This window comes from Helicoverpa armigera, chromosome 16 (genome assembly GCF_030705265.1).
Source record: "Helicoverpa armigera isolate CAAS_96S chromosome 16, ASM3070526v1, whole genome shotgun sequence".
Classification (NCBI taxonomy): Eukaryota; Metazoa; Arthropoda; class Insecta; order Lepidoptera; family Noctuidae; genus Helicoverpa; species Helicoverpa armigera.
In genome coordinates, this window is record NC_087135.1 from 7418041 (window position 1) to 7434187 (window position 16147).

The 16147-nt window shown below is 35.9% G+C and overlaps 1 protein-coding gene across 1 annotated transcript; it reads left to right on the forward strand.

Moving 5' to 3' along the window:
• The first annotated feature begins 1496 nt into the window (after nt 1-1496).
• Nucleotides 1497-10820, forward strand: LOC110379349 (uncharacterized). The gene is made up of 3 exons (XM_021338991.3): nt 1497-1608; nt 1692-1733; nt 7970-10820. The coding sequence occupies exons 2-3, from the start codon at nt 1716-1718 to the stop codon at nt 10307-10309; spliced, it is 2358 nt and encodes a 785-aa protein (XP_021194666.3). The 5' UTR covers nt 1497-1608; nt 1692-1715; the 3' UTR covers nt 10310-10820.
• Nucleotides 10821-16147: the final 5327 nt, after the last annotated feature.

Consider the following 16147-nt stretch of genomic DNA (forward strand, 5'->3'; position numbering starts at 1 on the left):
CGACTTAATCAATGTATGTAGTCGAAGTTAAAGAGGTAATGCAATTTTAAAGATATAATGTAGACTGACAATCAGAGTGCGTCAAATATATGTTTTAACACCAACTTTACCTCGATCTACATTTTTACAGATTTAGTTTTAATTTAAACATATTTGGTGTCCAAGACCTCTTTTACTAGACTTTAAATATTTAGGCTCTTTCTTCAGATCCATAATTAGTCAAATGATTATTTTAGGCAATATTTTGTGACGCACTAAGTCTATATTAGCCACTGTATGCAAATAAATCGAAAGCGTTACCAGCCAGCTTCTATAACACGTTCTCTAAGCATAGGTGCGTCGTTTAATTTTTCGTGAAATGCATAGTTATTTGACAATAGAAATAGTTTTTTTTTTTATGTTGAAGTTTGATATGTAAGTGAAAAGTAAAGGTTTTTAATTGTATGTACACGCATTGCTATTTTAAGCTACTAGTAACTTAACTAAGTAACTAATAAGTTACGATGTCGTAGGACTTCAATGTCGTAGGTTCGAATCCAGGTCAGGCAAGTACCAATGCAACTTTTCTAAGTTTGTATGTACTTTCTAAGTATATCTTAGACACCAATGGCTGATAAAAAGGTGAAGGAAAACATCTTGAGGAAACCTGGACTATATAGTCTGAAATCACCAACCCGCATTGAGCAAGCGTGGTGATTAATGCTCAATCCTTCTCCGTGTGAGAGGAGGCCTGTGCCCAGCAGTGGGACGATAAATAGGCTATAACTACTACTACTACTACTAGGACTTGATGAATTTACTTATATTTAAAGATTTTTTTGTATGTCATGTTTTGCAATGTTCACTCGTAATGTTATTGTATGGAGGGACGTCGTAAAGTCGTAATGGAAAACGTCAGTGACAAGTCTTACATTTGCAAAAGTGACAAAGGTCAAACATGTCAGCACCTCTGACATACGGCATTGATCTCTGACAAATTAAAGAATTGTTAGATAAACTACTGATTTCCATCGATAAATGATTGCGGTAAAGTACTTAAGTAATTTAAATAGGCATAGTTCGTGCTAGCTAGCAGAAAATGTATTTGAATTGAAAAGGTTAGTAGGTGCGTCAGATGCTCGACGCACTAAGGAATGTAGTCCAGTGCCAGGAATGCAGTTTATAATAAATCATATCAGGACCCTTTTAAGCGTTAATGAGGATACCAAGTAAATTGTAAGGCCAAAGCGCTTGAAATCGTAAGCGAGCATCGTGCAGTTTGTCGTCACGGTACACAAGTCGATTTAACGCCAATTCGCTAATAGACGTCTGACATAAAAACTGCATTTCCTAAAGAAATACCTGAAACACAGGTGCACCGTGAAAGTACTACAAAAAAGGTAACGAAGAAATTGATCTGGTCGCGCTTGTGAAAGCACGCAATCAAGTTGGTCGCGTGGACTACACGCGTAGCGCTGTACCGGAGTGAGCGCTTTCGGTCAAGCGGAGACTCTTGCGCATCTCGTGGGAATGTTTCCGAGGTATAAAAGAACGTAGCGTTGTGTTTGGCTGAACCATTGCTTTGCATGTACCCGCTCGCTCCATATACCCACTCCGGACAACACACAGGTATAAACAGTGTATGTGATAACGTGATAACAGTGATGTGATGTGTAGTGCCGTGGTCTGATAAGTCTGTTTTCTTTTGACAGAAAGTGCGGCGCGGTGACGTCATCATGCGGTTATATGTACTGGTAAATGTTGTTTTTGAGTTATATAAGAGTAATGCTTATTCGTAAGTGGCGTAAAGTTCAAGTTTGTTTCTCAATCTTCATCAGTGTTGCGATCAGTTATTGTGTCCCTTCGTAATCGGTTTTATAGAATACGTTGACATTTGAACTTGTACCTAATTGAGCTAATCATGTACCTAGCATAAAGTCATTCAAAGGCCCCGTTAACTTCTTTACCGCTATAATAATGTTATTCAGTTTTGGCATTTTTGAAATTACTGTTATAAACGAGTCTAAATATTGATATGTTAATACTGGTGATTGATGCATCGAAACTAATAAAAAGAACTGCATGCATTAATTAATCTATTAACTGTTGATCAATAGCAATTATTCAATTTCACGCTACTTTCGAGTTCGATCGATTTCAATTTCGTATGTAAATAAACGAGGTGTAAGGTCACGTTGAAAGCGGTAACATCTATATTTACATTTTATTATAATGCAGTTTCGTAATCAGTGGAATCCAGTTTATATTCTTCCGCATAACGTTTAAATACCTTTAACTTAGCCTTTATGCCGCGGTTTCACTCGGCTCTTGAACTACGGCCCGTACCGGGATAAAATATAGCTTCTGCTTCTCGGGAAGAGTGTAGCTTTTTACCATTGAAAGATTTTTTTAAATCGGTTCAGTACTTTTGGAGGCTTCAGGGTACAAACATACAAAGAAACAAAAAAGTTTCCTCTATATTATATAAGTACAAATTATTTCTTAGTAAAACGATATGCTAGACTAGATAAGAACTAATTATTAGGCCGTCAAATAGGCGTAAAATTAAACTGTAGTGCAATAAAATATGTATGTCCAGCAGCTTGATAAGGAAGTTGTCTAAGGTTTTAATGATATAGGTTTATGTCTATTGATTAGAAAGCAATTATGTTAACACAGACGAAAGTCACTAAGTATCCTTTCTCTGATTGCCTTTTGCGACATTTAATTCTTCTCATATTCTTAAACTTTGCTCTACGTGTAGAAATGTTAGGAAATCGTTATAGCTTATATGATAATCCTTATTGTATGTTGCTCCACTACAGACAAAAGGCACTAAGTCAAACGAGACAGGTTATCCTAGTGTGGGGTTCAGTATTACTTATTTTTTAAGAAAAGAAACTTACTTTTTTAGTAGAAAGGGACTTTTCTTTTCCCCAAGAAGACAAAAGGTATACCTTATACAAGTTTACAAGGTCACCTTACTTAAATATGCTTTCAATTACACCATGAGCTGAGGTAAACAAAAAGAGTCCCTATTAAGGTTTACTTAGAGTTTGCAATTCCATAACAGGCTTTTAGAACTGATACAAGCTTTTATGTCAACAAACAGTTGAATATCGATAAGAATCGCAAGTTCCCTTAAGTTGCCGACTATACTGAAAGTTGTATCTTTTTGTGCTTATTCTAGTATTACATAAGTACGCAATTATATTGGGCTCGGCTTCCGATTTAAGAGATTAAAGATATCAGATAAACGCAACGTTAAATCGCATTGCGTGTATTTTTAGCGTGGTCATGACCCGGTCGATGACCAAAACTGACCTATTGATTGTAAAGTAATTTAGTTTTGGATTAGTTAATTTGCTTCTTTCCCAAAGATAAGAATTCCTACAGATCATTTTGAAAAATTCCTAAAACAGTACGAACATCGAAGGATTTGCTAACATAATATAAAGTTTATAGTACGCTATAGGTAATTACTTAACTAAAAGGAAGTTGTGCATAAACGTACGCGATGTACTCGTCTGCACCTAAATACCAGTCAAAGAAATATTTCTTGAAACGAGGAAATATCTATGTAGTAAGCAATAACTATAAAGTCATACCTTCTTTGATGTCGCAAATAGATTTTAGCTGTGTATGAGTGTAAAATATTAGAATTGACTGCACATAAATCTTAGTTTACATTCAATTTCGATATGGTTGTCAATAAAACGTGGTTAAGCCGCGATAATGTAATATTATCTGATGTTAAAGATCGTATGAACTTACACACTCAAGTATGTAGTGGATGAAAGTTTGCATTGTGTGAAGTGAACTGGCTGTAAATAGTTGAGATTTGTGATTTCAACCGTCAATTACTTTAGGTTATATAGAGCAGGCAGGTTGAGTGCAAATGAGACGTAAAGAAACAATAGACGCTGAATTTGATGTCACATTGTAGTAGCGAAATTATGGAGGCGAGCACTAAGGATAACCCACTGACCGAATTAAGTTTCATAGACGGAGAAGTAAAAACCAGTCACTTAATGTGTTCAATTCATTTTCAAAGCAACTGTATTAAATTGGTAACACATTGTTCTGTAGTTAGCTTAAAACTGCATTTTTTATTCATCTTTTAATAGGCATAAATTGACGACATTTAAATAACTAAGGCTGTTATAATATTGTGTCATCATAATTAAAATATGCGGTTGCTCAATGCCGGTGATATAACACCTAAAATGAGGATCGCTCTTTGTAATTAAGTTCATAACTATATGTTCGTTTTGATTGATCAATATTATGACGGCTATCAATCATCGTTAAGCCTACTCGCACACTACAGACTAAACAGTAGGGCAAAAACTGGCCCAATGGTTAGAAAAATATTTTTTAAACAAAATCGGGAATTTTGTCAAAGTTTTTAGTAGGTTTGATACCGGTTAAATACCTGACCGTTGTTATGTTTTTACTCCTATGGCTACCTACCCCATACTTCAAGCGCCCGATCAAACTATTGGCTCACTAAAAAGTCTTCAGTGTGCGGGTATACTAAATGATATTAAAACTAATTGTTTAGAGTCTTTGAACTTTCTACAGTTTTGCATGCAGACGTAATACGGTAGTAGTAGTAAAACTATTGTTGTAAATTAACTTGCGAATAGTGAGAGTTTATTATTGCTACAAACTATTGTCTTTGCTGTTTAGTTTTAATTCATCATAGTAACTTTTAGATTTTAAAGTTCACTTCGGTACTTCGCTACTTTCTTAAGAATTCTCCGCTAGTCATTTTGTTCTTCATAGTAAAATGTGACAGATTCAGGTAGGTTGAATTGCTGGCGTCTGTATCTCTTTGTGCATTTGTTGGTGATTCAATAATAATAATGTCGGTGTGCCAATAAATACTTCATAAAAATAGGACAGTGATTTATGGCCACAAATGTGTAGCTTCTTCTAACTGCAATTACACACATTACACATGCATACTATAACGCATATAACACATAACACGCGGTAGACGCAAATGGTCATACAACGTAATTATTTCCGTTTTTTTACGGAATTAGTTAGATTATGCACGAATTTTCCGCATTAAATTATCTTATTAGATGCTTGCATAATTGGTTGATATATTCCGTCGGCTTAATATGTAGCTGATTATTATATAATAATGATATAATGTCCGTAAAGCACTAGAAATTAGTCGTAATTTGCATTTCGCATAAAAATTGCACGGATGTCGAATTTTCTATTGGGGTTATTGACCTCAACGTTTCGTTTTGCTCTACATAGAAAACAGAATTTAAGGTGTCACTGTATCTTTAAATCCTTAACTTAGTTTAGCTTTATTTAATAGTGACTTACGGCCAGTTTCTTCATCAAAAGTTAAAGTTAAAGTAATGGCTAAAGTAAAAGTAACGGTCAAATTCGTTTTTTCAAGGCTAAAGTGACAGCAAAACTAACAGAAAAATTGAATTACTTTGACTTTTACTTTGGCTTTAACTTTTGATGAAGAAACTGGATGTTACTACTAACTAAAGACTAAATCAATTTATAAAAGGACACTTTAAATATTTATTTTCCAATCTACAGCTTATGACTTAACGAATTATGGTGTGCGCACGCGCTCGCTGTTCACCGTCATCAGATCATAGACATTGATGCGTAGACGCGAGTGCATTGCGAGAATTACAAAACACGAAGATAGACTCATCTAGTTATGTAACAATAGTCATTTCATGTAAATGTTTCTATTATTACAGTTGTACCAACTTTGTGGACTACATTGTAGTGATAAATTTTTTATTATCTAAAACTATTTTTTCGTAGACTTGAATTTACGGGTGCAGTTCTGGATGTTTTTTATTTTATTTTTACATTACCTGTAATTAGACCAAAACGCGATTTCCTTATTTTTATTTAATGATCAAAATTCTTTGCGGCTGGCATCATTTTCATCTTCAGCATAAGTATGATTGCCATTTAGACAGTAATGAACTACTGGACGTACCTAGCCAATACCGGGAGACCACAAAAGTGGTTTTCAGTAAAGCTGCTCTAATAACCAAACCATATTCAGGCGTTTGCAAGAAAATAGTCTGGTTATCGTTATACCTTTACTAAGGCAACTCACCATAAATGGCTTGTGTAATAGCTAAGGCCACATTGTTAAACTTATCCATTCAAAAGTTATCACTTAAATTTTATTAATTAATAAAAAGCCTGACTAATATGTGTACTTACATATATCGCAAAGTACATCAAGTCCAGCTATTTAAAGTAAAGCACAACATAACAAACATGCAGACTATGTGTGACCTGAAGGTGTACCGTGAATAGCAATGCTATTTGCATTCCTACAATATTGAAAAATATCATGTGCGTTTAAGTTCCTTGTCCAATCAGATTCAATTTCAATAAATATTTTTTGGAAATATCGGAGATACTTCATAGGTACCTACTTTCAATTAAAAGCCTTTATTATTTAAGGTCAAAACCTTAAATAATAAAGGCTTTCTAGATGTTATATCTGGAGAATAATCGCTTTAGCAAATATGTATTTGAAACGATGAATTTAAAGATTTTGTGCGATATTCGTAATAGTTTGCTTACATTGCATTGTAAACTTTTTGCATAAAATCGATTTCACGCCTCTCATTTTACCGTTAGCAAAACCAAATACGCTATCTTTTTGACATACAATAATTTACTTGAACCCGTACAAACATTGCTAAGGCAAAACAAAAGAGGATCGATTCGAACACATTTTAAATTACAGTTATCTAAAGTTGGCAGGAGCGAGGCCGTAACTAGGAAACGTATTGTTATTCGATTTCGCAATCCTGAACTGGACGCTGGCCTCCGACTTTCTCTGAACATTTATATCAGCTCCCGACTATTACTTTCATCTCGTATTGCATCGGTAACCGCACGAACATGTCGAGATCATCGCTTGACACCACTCAGTGGTGCATTGTAATTATTTCTACATTTATATCAAACACACCTATGTAATGTTATGCGGATATTGCTATTTATAACAATCGTTAAAGAAGAGAGCTCATTCACTTTTTCATCTTTATCTGCATCAATTAGTATAATTCCGGCATTATTACGAATGAACTAATGAACTGCGGATGTAAAATTCGCACCAAGCCGACGGTGAGCGTGCAACTGTTACATAATTTCATAGTTACAACTTCCACATAATGTGAACATGTCGTTAATTAATCAGTCGAGGTAACCATCGAGAACCTGAGGTCGTGGAAAGTCGCAGGCGCAGCGGGTCGCGCGCACCGCGAGAAAATCACTCTTGCGCAAGCGACAGATCGCAGGGAATGATAGCACGCATCCACACACCACTAGCCATTCTTTTGTGAACCGCTTACTTAACAATCATAACAAAAAATATTTTATGTCTCATTAATAATTTTAATATTACATTTAAAAGCGTATGCTCACATTACGGAGGAATGCCAATAATGATTGTAAATGACATATGTATGTGCGTCAATTCACATGCGGATATGTGCATTACATGAAATGATCATCAGGCATCATTGCCTCGTAACAGTTGTAAAATTTCACAAGATTTACTCAATGTTGGAATACTAAGAAATAAATATAATGTTACCTAATTGCAGTGGTCGCTTAGAGAGTGAACGATGAGAGAAGCACGCGAACAGCTAATGGAACGTTGTACAGATGGTCACTGCTGGTACACATGCCATTGAGAACAATCTACATCTTTCTATACCTGTTTGGAATACTGCCTTATAGAGTTGTTTGTAGACAGGTGCATACTGCATGTGTACCGTTTTGACGATGACGTTATTAGACGCAAATTATGACCCGGAAAATAAATACTAATTATTTAATCGATAAATTACTGATTAAGTAATTTAAATGTATTTAGCATTTCCGATTAGCAACATTCAATAATAAGTAATATGTGATCATATTTATTTTACATTTTATATTAATCAATTATTCGTATCAATTCCAGGTGCTGGTTTGTGTGGCGTTAGCGACGACCACTGCCGATCCAGACCCGAAGAAATATAAGTCAGAAGTAAAAGATAAAGACAAACAAACAAATGCAACACTAACGGCAGATGAGAAGAAATTTCTCAGAGACGTTGAAGCAAAGTACGGCATCAATAAAGAAGCACCAAAAGAAGAGAAGAAGAATGTCAGCGAAGATAAGTCAAAAACACAGCAACCTGGAAAACCAACCTTCCCAGCTGTTATAGCCATTGAAATTGTTAACGACACTGAAAAGTCAAAAGGTAAACGTACCATAGACGCCAATCTTGGATACGGATACAAAACAAACAACGGCTATACGTATTCCTACTTTGGAAAACCAGCTCAAGAAAAAGGAAAATTCATGATCTATCCTTATTCCCAAGAAGATATTCCTCCAGCAAATACACATTCCTTCAATCATTATGATCAATCAGGCCAAAAGCTTAAAACTAGCGTCGAAATTCAGACTTCACAAGCTTATGAATTAGTACCTGTGAAAGAGGAGAAACCTGCGTACCACTATGAGAAACCATCGGTTGAGTTTAACACACCAGCGCCCCAGCCTGCATCCTACTCATCATCTGAACAAAGCGGTAACTCATACCAACATCCCTCGACGTTGTACACCACATACAATGGAGAACAATTCTCCGGCTTAAGTGGTCAGTTCCCATCAGTCATGCCAGATTACTTAGTAGACCCAACCCAGCTGATCAAAAACCCAGAATACCAAAACGTTGGATTGACCCAAGATCATTTACGTACACCCGGTTCTCATTTAGAACAGAAGGTGGTTCCAGTCTTAGTGTTGAGAATACCGAGCTCGTCTCTGACCAACCCCTCAGCTGAACTATACGCTAATCTGCCACAAAACTACCCACTGTCTAACTACTTAAACCATTTGAACTTACAAGAGTTAGTTAACCAGTACTTTAAAAAGGCTGGATACAGGTTTGCTCCTCAAGTAATGGCTTATCCCAGTTCTCAAAGCCTCGAGAGTCAAGATCAGGAAAGTTACAGCCAGGGCGGCCATGGTCAGAGTGGATCTTCTCAACAGGAGCCTCAGCACTACGCAAACCCATACGTCCAGCCATCATACACACAAGCTCATCTTTCTGCTGGAGTACAATACTCGGCTGTACAACCTGTTATGGCTAGATACCCTTCAAGTTATGTTCGTCACCAGTACATGTCGATGCCTCAAGGATATTCTATTTACAAACAACCTTCGCAGCCACAGAAACAAGAGTACCAATACCAATACACACCACAGTCCGCTGTGTCCTCACAAAAGTTTTACCTGCCTTCATCACAATACGAACAAGAAACGGAACACGTGAGTTCACAAGAGCTTCATGATCATCAATCATCTCTGAACCAAGGAGCAGATGGTGCTCAGTATACTAGTGGCCAGGTTCAATATGAGGCGCCTGCACAGGTCAGTGCTGGCTATGAAACTGCTGTCACTCCTGGAGCTGAGTACAGAACTCCGGGCGCTGAATACGGTACTCCCGGTGTTGAATATGGAACACCCGCTCCACATGCCGAGGCAGAATATGAACATTCGAACACTGTAGCTCCTAATTATGGATCTCCAGAACAATATTCGCATTCAGTGTCGGCCGGATACGAATCAGCTGTAACTTCTGCACCTACTTACGAAGGAGCTAAAGACTCGGCTGTTTCTCACATTTCCAGCGAATACTTTACCCGAATTCAGCACACTCAGCAACAGCCTGAATCTCAATCAGTATATCAATCGCAGAACTTACAGTCGAGCCACGCCTCACAATCCGATGAAGGTGGCCAGCAAAATTATGTGTATGAGCAACAAGAGCAACAGGCAGATGACGAAGGTTTAGTCCTGTCAGAGAACTACCCGAGCAAGGATCACACAGTGGCGACCGTACTACCGACACACTACAAGGCTGGCAAACAGAACTCTGGAGCTATTCAATCTGTAAGCTACGTTACTCCCATGCCTCATTCAAAGTACCAGTTGCCATACAAAGTGATGGTACCACAGACCTTCCTTCACAACCCTTCAACAGAGAAAGTGTCGTACGTGAACTCGCACCCGGTGCCTTCATCATACAGCCAGTCGGTACTTCAACAAAACTACAATCCTGAGGCAGAATACACGATAGGCTACCGTCAAGTACCACCAGTTGGTAAACAAAAGCCCCCATCCTACCCTAGAAATTACCACTCACACCCTAAACGTATGGTGAAGCCGGAACACAAGAACGAGTCCGGCCCAACGCCCTTCTCTAAGAACAAAAGTGAGAGAAATGAAAAGAAAAGAACATCGTCGTAAGTTATACTTACTAGATCCAAATATTGTTAATAATTGTTAGGGTACTGTAAATATAGGAGCCAATGTTGACTAAAAGAATGAAGATTGATGATTTTTTAAGAGGAAAGGATCTATCAAGGTGGGATGAAGGAAAGAAGAAGAGGATTTATTATGATTACTAACGCCATGAAATTAAATAATATAAAATGAGATTAGAAGCACTTTAAGTGACTATGTTGGATAACATCTCGACGGTTGCCTAATATGAAAGTGAGCAGAGTATTCATCAAGCACCATTTAAATGTAAATAACACGTTATGTACAAGAAGAGGCTGTTGTTAAGAACAATATACATTACAGTTAATATCTTTAAGTAGAACGCAATAATGTAAAACAATGCTTTGAATTATTTATTACAAAATTAGTTTTCGTGTCTTCTTCCTAATGTGATGTGCAATAATTTGGGATAGGTCTGTACTTAGTGTAAGCTTAATAATTTAATAAAGATCGCAATTGATTGTATTTGAATTAACACCTATATTTTATTACCTATCCATCTATGTGTCGTCAATTTGTGAATGATGAGTACATCTTGGAGAAATGAAGGAGGTGAGCGGTAATAAGTACTTACGGAACTTCTATTGCATGCGAAATTATTAAAATTATTTGAAACAAATGACAAAACGTAAAGAAACTAACAACTTATTGAAATAATATTTCAATGCACTATTACATGTCAAACTATTGAAACACGAACCTACAATTTTAAAAGTTGAATGAACCAACCAAGGCATCTGTAAAATGATAGATATTTAAATTAAAATCGTAATTCATATTTCATGACTTATTAAGTTCTCGCGATATTATCTAGCTTGGCTGGTAATGATACAATTATAAAAGATCGTCTAACAACCTCTTACAACTCTTACGCACTGTAATTTACTTAATCACGAACATTGTCTTAAGATTAATATATCTTTAAACAAAAAAACTGCACGAAGGCGAAGTTAATTTGTCAACTAAGAATGATTTGTTTTACGTGAACAGTTTAATTTTAGCACTATTTTTTATAAGTACTTATTTTTATTTCATAAAGTGTAAAAATATGAACATTTGGATTTATATAGGTATTTGGTTAAAAGTAGGCACAGGCTGCACGCTGAAACTGCTCAACCGACTGAGATTTAGATACATAGGTTGTAATCTAGAAACGGAGATAGGCTGTAGAGTTCCAAACCGGGTACTTGATGACTAAAAAATTATTGATTATAATTAGCCACAAGCGGTTTCTGGCGATTTCACCTACAATAGTGTAGCTTTCCTTTGCAATATTCGTATAGACTAAAATTACATGATGAAGCTTGATGTCAATTAACCTCAAGGCTCTTAAAACCATCGCCAAAAGAAAGTCGTAGATCATCAATTGTTCACTTTATTATTTGGATACGATTGGAAGAAGGTCCCGGATGACTGAGTACTGCCCAAGTCCCAAGTCGCCCTATAGTCAGCAGCAAACGGCTACAATTTTGTACCACGTGCCTGTGGACTCAGTATTTGGTAAGTATTGAGGTGACTTTTTGAAACATAACATACCTACCACCTTACCATAAAAAATGATTTCAAAGAGTACCACTTTTAGTACAAGGTTTAATTCATAATTTTTTTTATTAAATAAATATTTTGCTGGTACTTCTTACAATAAGGTAGGTAATACATGTAATAAAGTATAAATCGGTGGGCCCAAGTTTCTTTTGAAAGCTACTAAGACTCTGAAAATAAACTTCGATAAACAATCTGAAAGACACTGAACTGAACAAAAGACTTAGCGCCTACACAAAGCGCAATTTGTATCAAATAAGCTTATGGTTGAGTTGCAGCTACATACTTCACTGATGAACGCTGAATTTTTAGAATGTAACAGCCCCAACGTTTATATTTCGTTTTATTGTGCAAAACTATGCCAGCCACATGCGAACCATTAATTGTTGAAGGGCCAACAAATATACCTACTTAAGGCTTTCTCAATCTTTCAAACTTTGAGAAAGTTGATTCAATATTAACAGAAATCTTTACTTAAAACAGCAAAAACTTTATCAATTCTTAACTCAAACTGTCAACTAGGATATAAAGAGTCGACATTAAACTTTCTTGTTCGCAAACTTGAAATCTATAATTGGATAAAGAAGCTTGACCAGGAAACCCTACTAATTGCCACTGGCTTGAAGCACTAGAAGTGACAAAAAAGTCGTCAGACCTGTGTTGTGTTATCACTGGGGGTTGGGTGACTGGGTGTGCGCATTTCACTCTCGTTTCCTTCCTAAGTTCCGCGTTTTCCAGTGTACCAGTACCTACCTGCTATGAGGAATCAGGAAGCTAAGGACGGCAAGCTATCATTAGATTGAGCGCAGCCGTTGTAAAAGCGGACGGAACCTTTAGTAGTTAAGTCTCTGTATTTTATTCAGCCAATAAATATTTATGATTTACGCACTGTCGTTAAGTTTTACTGCCTTATCTGTTCTGGATGGTGGGTTTAATGTTTATTGATATATGTGCATCCTATTGACGGCAGTTTGCAAATTGCATAGCCAATTTACCAACAGCATCAAATCAGATTAACCCTCAATCTTCTGTGTGAACGAAGCCGGTGCAAAATAGTGGAACGATAAAAAGCTGACGATAACCAGAAGCATCAATAACACTAAAGATTATCAATAGGGGATCCCTATGAGCTCAATTTCTCATGCAAAAAATCAACGATCAATGCTTACCAGGCATCAGTATCAAAGCTGCAGCGATTAGACCAACGATACAGTCATTTATAGTCTATAGATATTACCCACCTCATTACTGAAGTCGATACTTTAAACAGTGTACATTACTCATGTCACACGTACATTATAAATCGTTAGTGCAGTTTGTCACGTAATGGAATCTGTTCTAAGTCTGTCCATCATGATGATCGGTCGTTACGTCATTAATCTTCGTAGAATTTTCAGTTGAGATCATTGTAGTCGTAATGTAACGTTTAATTGGTGTAAGATGAATGTAATGAAAGTAAAACAAGTCTTGTGTTGTCTTACGTGGTATTGGGAGATCAAGTTATTGAAGAGAGGAATTTTTCACTTATTATATAATTAATTATCAAAGAGACTTATTTTCAGTAGATAGAAAAATAGGGGGGCTATCGCTGCATGGTAAAAGTTTAATTTGTGATCTTACAGCAACGTATTTACCTATCCCACTCTCACATTATTGATAATGATAGGTACTTACTACAAAAGCCAAAAATTTCGGAGCAGAAAAACACAAAGTCTCCAAACCGCTCGCTGCGTTCATTGCTTGCGTAGGCGCTTAGCAAAGGCATTCGAGTTTACAAGGAAATGCCGCGGAAACTGGCAATTTTCAATCACTGGAGCTAATACTTACTGATGTAGTGTTATCTAGTAGTTAGTAGGGGCACGTGATAATTGAGCCTTGGGGTAATTTGTACTGGTAGTACTCTGGGCGGATGATAATAGGCTAGTATCGATGTTGTTGTACTGAGAAGTAAATCGTTGTAGGCGGAACTCAAGCAAGCTTTTGTTTGGAGAAGTGTGTGTTTCTTTTGGATAGGCGCTCAATTTTAGTATGTACATATGTGTGTATATATGTTATGATGTTTCATTATCTATTTGTTTTAGTATCTGCCTATTTTATATGTAGACGTTAAATAGTTAAGTGTGCAGGATTTTTTTTTCAATAATATTTTTAGGACGCATAAAGCATCAATATAATAATTGACTGTGCCAAAGATAATACATAGTAGGTATACCTACGAATTAAATCTTTTGCTAAAAGTTTTGTTATTATCTATTGAATAACTGGCTTCATTATATAATTTTGGAATTTTGTATTATATTCTCATGTTGGAAATAGAAAAGCTACATAATTTTTCCAACATTGTTTCACCCAGACGAACAACGCAACGAAAGGAAACGTAACTTAAATAGTTTTAATACGACAATGACAGACAAGGTGTGAATTATATCGGCGGATCGGACTAATAAACAATAGTTTCCCTTTCTAGATGAGTCGATAGCTTTGTTAACTTATACACTGGGAAGTTATGGCGCTCGGTAGGAAACTTGACGGGTGTCTTTATGCCGCACGACTTGCTAAAGAATTTGAGACTTTTAGGCCACACGATTTTGTTGGAGCAAGAAATGTGCTATGTAAAATTGTGTTGCCTTCATTTTTACAGGATATTGACTCTTTCCTTCGCAGTTTTGTACACTGCCCTATAGAGTCCATATTGATTCTAGACTGTAAAATGTACCTCCTGTATAACATATGGAATACTAATAAAGAATGATGTAAGTAGTACCTACTGAGGTTTGTCCACTTATTGATATGGCTTAACATTTTAAATGTTACTTAATTGACAAAAAAATCACACATCTTTGCCAAAAACACTTCATTAGAAAAGTATTGACCGTTGTTGAATTGATGAAAATACGAAACTCAATCCGTTAAAAAACAAAGCACGGATTTATGACGACTTCTGAAGCTATAAAGCTCTGTGTTATTTTAATTAAGTAAAGTATATCAGAGAACATAATGATTTCCTGTAGTCGGATGCTTTAAAAGTCCCTATTACATAATGATATAAACCTAAGTAAATGTTAAAGGTACCCTTAGAGACGATTAGGTTCGCCCTAGGCGTGGAAATGTTAACGCTCCGAGAAGATGCACATTGCTACTCAAAGTTTTGTTAGTATTTATTCAATTACGAGCTTTATTATATAACTTTAGTATTTAACTTTATAATAAGGTAGTTGTAAAGTAGGTTTTTATTGAGCTTCTTATGTTTAAAATAATGAAGAAGGTCTTGATATAAAACTTGTTTTTAAGCATAGACATTTGGAATGATTAATGACACGCCATTGACTCTAATTTTGATTATTTAATTCGATTGATTTGTGTCAATTAATCTAATAATCTGATATCGAAACCATCTGATTAGTCCATCACAGCCATGAGAACTCCCTAAAGGGGCATCAATAACAAAGTTTCACCACCATACATAAATAAATAAAGATGATACTACAACTCATCATTTCATAAGGTGGACGCGTGTTATAAATATCTGTATCATATGGAAATATGGTTTGAAACCCATTTGGATATTTCGATATTTGGTACTTCGATTACCTAAATTTAAATGATTTGAATTCCGATGAACACTATAAATAATAGTGCCGTTTAAGAAAGAAAAATACGATAAGCTTTTACTTACTTTAAAAAGTTTTTATGACTTTGTTAAGTAAATAAAATTATTTATAACTGGGAAAGATCTAGCCTAGTTTTTAATGTATCAAAATTAACCAAAATTAAGCTCGTTTTATTTTGACCCTAAATTAAGAATATTCGGGCACCGGATGACGTAAAAAGTATGATGCATAGAAATTAGTCATGAATAAAACTAAGGAGTGATGCATAGAAATTACTTCATTTCAAAAATAAAACAACAAGTATCTACACGATAAATTTAATCTGAAACAGCTTTATTCAGTATCAAGCTTTATTTACTTACGCATAAAAATGCACGTGATTTAATGACAAAAAAAAAACTGCACAAAAGATCTGAATATTTATAAAATACGAAAAAAGGAGCTTTTATTTAACTTTCTTAAGTCTAAGCACTTGATTGACATGTTTTATTACCATACAATCACAACATAAATCAAAGGGCGTAGTTTGAGCACCAGTGTTGTATCCCTGTGTGCGTGCATCTTGCCAATGCGCATTGCACCTATGCACCCACACAGGCGCAACTCCACGCTCCGCTACCCCTGTATATAAGTCTAACTCTGTCTAGCC